The following is a 6,293-nucleotide window of genomic DNA, read 5'->3' as shown; positions in this document are numbered from 1 at the left end:
ATGTCTTTTATTTAATCCTTCATAATTAGCAACACATTTACAAAGCTATTTTCATGGCTTAAAGGGACACTGAACCCACATTTTTTCTTTTGTGATTCAGATAGAGCATGCAATTTTAAGCAACTTTATAATTTACTCCTATTATCAAATGTTCTTCATTTCCTTTGGTATTTTTATTTGAAAAGCAAGAATGTAAGTTTAGGAACCGGCCCATTTTTTTATGAACAACCTAGGTTGTTCTTGCTGATTGGTGGATACATTCATCCACCAATAAACAAGTGCTGTCCAGGTTTCTGGACTTTCTTTTTCAAATAAAGATAGCTAGAGAATGAAGAAAAATTGATAATAGAAGTAAATTAGAAAGTTGCTTACAATTGCATGCTCTATCTGAATTTTTGGTTCAGTGTCCCTTTAAAAAAACTCCAGGAAACACTTTCCAACTTATTACCCAGTACCCCAATGCATTTTCAAATCTAACATTGGTTTTGCACATGGGAAAATCACACTAAAATGACCCTGCCATATTGAATGACGTTAGGAAATGCCATCATGAAATAGATGCAAATACTACCTGCTCAATCAATTAAAGGGACATTTAAAAAAAACTTTCCAATGTTCTTGTAGTATGTAATTTTCTTCACTCTCCTGGTATCCTTTTTTAAAGAGCATACCTAGGTAGGTAAGGAGCTGGGAGTCAGCTGATGATTGTTGGCTGCACATATATACCTCTTATAATTGGTTCAGCGAGCTCCCATTAGCGCATTGCTGTTTGTTCCATAAAGGATACCAAGAGAATAAAGCAAAATTGGTAATAGAAGTACAATGGAAAGCTGTTTAAAATTGTATGCACTATGTGAATCATGAAATAAAAAAAATAGGGTTTAATCTCCCTATAAATAAGCACAAATTACAAAATGCATTTTTTCATACTTTTTGTTGCAGGTTTCTTACATGTCATGATATATACATAAAATAATGCTATAGTATGAATCTGCTGGGTATTTAGAAGAAAATCAAATATATATATATATATATATATATATATATATATATATATGTGTGTGTGTGTGTGTGTGTGTGGGATTATTGCTATAAAAAATGGCCTACAGTATGGTTTAAATGTAATCAGCACTTAAAAACAGAAAAACAGCTCTGCACTGGGGTGAAGATGGATCACCAGTTAAAGGGTTAATGACAGAAGTATTTTATGATTTTGATCACTGTAAAAACATACTGACAATACCATTTGGAGTTCATATATAGTTATCTGGCAAAACAAAGGCAAGATTGTGATGAACGCTTAATTTAGACAACATCTTTTTGGTTCCGCAATACAGTAATATCCTGTCATACTAACCCCCTTGAGTATTTTGAAATACACCTAGAATTCTGTGTAGCTATTCTATATAAACTGAATGCATTAAGCACTGTAAGTAGGTGATTGTATCACTAATTAATGCAGTTTTAAAAGCTTTTACAGTTGTTAATGGTTTCAAATTTCAAAAAAAGATTTATTTAACTTTAGTGACATGGCTCATTACCTACCAATGTGTGCCTTTATATTCTAAAAATTGTCAATATTAGATTATATAGCCATCTATGGTTTTAAAATATCAAGATATGATTACTATTATATTAAATAATATTCATAAAAATAGAACAATATGGTTCTACTGATGCAAAGAGCGTTAGAAAAATAATTTTACTCTATTTTCACCTTTTAGCTAAAGTACAAATTGAAGCTTAAAAAATGAAGTCTTTTTTTTCTCTAAAGCAAATAATTTTGTTTTATTTAAATAAAATTTATTTTATTTTTAGCTATGAGGCCAAAGTATAGCATATTAGTATGAAGTATTCTGTAAGAGTTATCCAAAAGGTAACTACTTAAGAACATATGCTGTTGGTAAGTTAGTAAATAATAGTTCTTTTTTTCTAAATCATGTTACTTACAGTTATTACTACAGAGCATCAAGCCACTTTTGTCATGCTAATGAAAGGTTTTCATTTAAATGGACTGTCTAGTTGAACAATGTTATTGTTTATAAAAAGATAGGTAATCCCTGTATTACCCATTCCCCAATTTTTCATAACCAACACAGTTATATTAATATAATTGTTACCTCTGTGATTAGCTTGTATCTAAGTCTCTGGAGACTGCCCCCTTGTCTCAATGCTTTTTACAAACCTGCTTTTCAGCCAATCAGTGTTGACTCATGCATACCTCCAATGGGAGTGAGCACAACGTTACCAATTTGGTACACATGAACTAGAACTGTCTGGCTGTAAAAACCTAATAAAATGCACTGAGATAAGAGGCTGCCTGCAGGGGCCTAGACTTTTTCCCATTTTCTTTTTATGCTTTGAAAAACAAATCAAATTCCAAAGTGTTTAATAGTTTTTTTTTAATATTTTTCTTCAGTGACAGAGAGTCGTGGAATATTAGACAACATACAGAGATTTTCTTTGCTGCCAACCTACCTTCCAGTGAGTTACAAGATTCAGCAGAGTGATGCTTCATTTTTCCTCAAGGAGGCAAATCAGGACATTATGAGGAATTCAAGTTTACAAACCAGAATTGAATCATTTGTTATTTTCAAGACCAAGAAACAACCAGTAATGAATGCCAGCTTTGGACCATTTGTTGTGGAGCAAGCAGTCCCACAGGACCTATTAATTCCCAATCATTTTGGATATACTGATAAATTTACTTTTAACTGGAAAATTAAAGCATATATCCTAAATAACAAGATTTATCCTAGTAGACCTAAGGTTCAGATTTTGTTTTATATTTTGGGGAGGGACTGGGATGATTATAGCACTACAGAGCAACTTCCTTGTGTTAGAGTCTTTGCCTTCCGTGAGACAAGGGAAGTGAAGGCAAACTGCAGGTTAACTGGTGATCTGGGACTATGTGTGGTTGAACTTGAACTTCTCTCTAGTTGGTTTGATCCACCAACTGTAATTGCTGGACACAAGAAAATGATAGAGCAACCTGAAGGAAGTCCAGTGGAACTATATTATGCTGTTTACCCAAGTGATGAAAAAGCTAATTGTTTGAAAGAAGATATAAGGAAAAGTGGGATACCACCAGCACGTATCTATATGGATGATACTGGCCCACCCCTACAGAGGATCGGAAGTGTGTACCTATATCAGGCGCACAGCAACCATTCTTTTATAGAAATGCAACTAGATAGTAACATGGTTATCCGCTCATTACGTCACAATGTAAAAAAAGGGGACGCTTTAACATATTTTGTGTGGATCGCTAAAAATTCAACACAAAACAAGTTCAAGTTAAGGTAAGACATTTTTTTCTGGTGTAATAACTGATATGAACAAATAGGAGTCGTAACTGCCTTTTTCTTGAGTTTACATTTGCTAGATAAGCTTTGGATGGAAAATGTTTGCTTGTGTCCTCGGCATGATATTACTTCTTGTTGTAATGATTGTGAGAAGGGAAAAAACAAGATGGTTTTTTTTATACATGAGAATTTTTTTTTATATATAATAGTTTACAAACCAAGAACATTACTTGTTTGCATGTGCACTGAACAAATGTGTTTTTAATAACCAAACTGAGAAATGTAAATCCTGCTTTTATTCAATGCATGTATAATAGCTTTTCTTTTTACATTATAAATGTGTTTGTCTACAAAACAAGTGTTTTAGCATTTTTAAATTTCTATTAGCTCTATGGGGCCGAATTATCAATGCTCCTGTTTCCGCGCGAGCCTTCAGGCTTGCTAGAAACAGCAGACAAAGTTTTTTTACCCATAGACTAACATATAAAAGACACGCAATTTGGTATCCAATATCCAGCACAAGGCCTTACGTGGCAAAAATGGAGAAATCTTCACCTCACCATAAAACACACCCGTAGCAGGCCTTGCGCTGAGTATTGGAGCACCGTAACTCCTTAAAATGCCTTCCAAAAAAACCTAACGCATGCGCAATGTCTATCTACCTGTCAACCGCAATCCCCCACCACAATCCCAAATAAAGTGTATTAACCCCTAAACTGCCGCTCCCGGAGCCCACCGCCACCTACATTATATGTATTAACCTCTAAACCGCCGCTCCCGGACCCCACCGCCACCTACATTAAATTTATTAACCCCTAATCTGACCCCCCTACACTGCCGCCACCTACATTAAATTTATTAACCCCTAATCTGACCTCCTACACCGCCGCCAACTACATTAAATGTATTACCCCCTAAACCTAAGTCTAACCCTAACACCCCCTAACTTAATAATTATTTAAATAAATATAAATAATATTACTATTATTAACTAAATTATTCCTATTTAAAACTAAATACTTACCTATAAAATAAACCCTAAGATAGCTACAATATAATTAATAATTACATTGTAGCTATTTTTGGATTTATTTTTATTTTACAGGCAACTTTGTATTTATTTTAACTAGGTACAATAGCTATTAAATAGTTAATAACTATTTAAAATCTACCTAGTTAAAATAATTACAAAATTACCTGTAAAATAAATCCTAACCTAAGTTACCATTTCACCTAACACTACACTATCAATAAATTAATTAAATAAATGAACTACAATTATCTAAAACAAAATACAATTAAAAAAACTAAACTATAGCACAAAAAAACAAACACTAAATTACAAAAAATAAAAAAATTACAAGAAGTTTAAACTAATTACACCTAATCTAAGCTCCCTAATAAAATAAAAAAGCCCCCCAAAATAATAAAATGCCCTACCCTAAACTAAATTACAAATAGCCCTTAAAAGGGCCTTTTTGCGGGGCATTGCCCCAAAGTAATCAGCTCTTTTACCTGTAAAAAAAGAACAATCCCCCCCAACATTACAACCCACCACCCACACACCCCTACTCTAAAACCCACCCGATCCCCCCTTAAAAAAACCTAACACTACCCCATTGAAGATCACCCTACCTTGAGCCGTCTTCACCCAGCCGGGCCGAAGTCTTCATCCGATCCGGGCACAAGTGGTCCTCCTGCAGGGCAGGGTGATCTTCAATGTGGTAGTGTTAGGTTTTTTTAAGAGGGGAGCGGGTGGATTTTAGAGTAGGGGTGTGTGGGTGGTGGGTTGCAATGTTGGGGGGGATCGTTCTTTTTTTTACAGGTAAAAGAGCTGATTACTTTGGGGCAATGCCCAGCAAAAGGCCCTTTTAAGGGCTATTTTTAATTTAGTTTAGGGTAGGGCATTTTATTATTTTGAGGGGCTATTTTATTTTATTAGGGGCTTAGATTAGGTGTAATTAGTTTAAACTTCTTGTAATTTTTTTTATTTTTTTGTAATTTAGTGTTTGTTTTTTTGTACTATAGTTTAGTTTATTTAATTGTATTTTATTTTTGATAATTGTAGTTAATTTATTTAATTAATTTATTGATAGTGTAGTGTTAGGTGAAATGGTAACTTAGGTTAGGATTTATTTTACAGGTAATTTTGTAATTATTTTAACTAGGTAGCTATTAAATAGTTATTAACTATTTAATAGATATTGAACTTAGTTAAAATAAATACAAAGTTAAAATAAATACAAAGTTGGGGTGTTAGGGTTAGACTTAGGTTTAGGGGGTAATAAATTTAATGTAGGTGGCGACGGTGTAGGGGGGTCAGATTAGGGGTTAATAAATTTAATGTAGGTGGCGGCAGGGTCTGGGAGCGGCGGTTTAGGGGTTAAACACTTTATCTAGTTGCGGCGGGGTCCGGGAGCGGCGGTTTAGTGGTTAATACTATGATAGGTTTATTGCGGTGTGGGGGGTTGTCGGTCTAGGGGTTAATACATTTATTATTAGGAGTGAGAGGGATATAGGGGTATACGTATCGGGCTTATTTTTGGGAGGCACCTTAGACAGTTATGGGAGATTTATTTATTTTTTTAACTTTTCTTAGGCGCAGGCAGTTTCTAAAGTGCCGTAAGTCACTAGCGACTCCAGAAATTTGTAGTTACGCTCATTTCTGGACACCGCTAGTTTATCCAACTTACGGCACTTTAGGAACTGCCGGCGGGGTATATGTAATACCCCGATGTGCGAGGTGAAACTACGGGCGGCGCGGGTTCCCTCTCTTGCGGCGAAAAACTATGCCGTATATCGGATCGTGCAACATGTGTGTTATATGATGAAAATATGGTAAATAATCTTTTTGTTTGTTTTGCGTCTGTTAAATTTGCTTGTGGCTTTGTATTTAGGGACATTCTGCTTTTTCATAACTATTATTACATGAGTTTATTTGTACTGCATTTACTGTTGATGCACATATTCAGGGAATTTTACTGACAC

General features: G+C 34.6%; 1 protein-coding gene across 1 annotated transcript in view; it reads left to right on the top strand.

The window, feature by feature from the left end:
• Window positions 1-2,412: 2,412 nt before the first annotated feature.
• The window catches only part of LOC128646969 (transmembrane protein 132D-like), a gene marked incomplete at its 5' end in the record, with an annotated part of 1,609,960 nt that continues 1,606,079 nt past the window's right edge, over window positions 2,413-6,293 (top strand). Inside the window, 1 exon segment of the mRNA XM_053699779.1 lies at window positions 2,413-3,302. Coding sequence (XP_053555754.1) covers window positions 2,413-3,302 — 890 coding nt within the window.

This window comes from Bombina bombina, chromosome 2 (assembly GCF_027579735.1).
Source record: "Bombina bombina isolate aBomBom1 chromosome 2, aBomBom1.pri, whole genome shotgun sequence".
NCBI lineage: Eukaryota > Metazoa > Chordata > Amphibia > Anura > Bombinatoridae > Bombina > Bombina bombina.
Note: the sequence above shows the minus strand (reverse complement) of the source record. Positions and strands in the feature narration are given on the sequence as shown.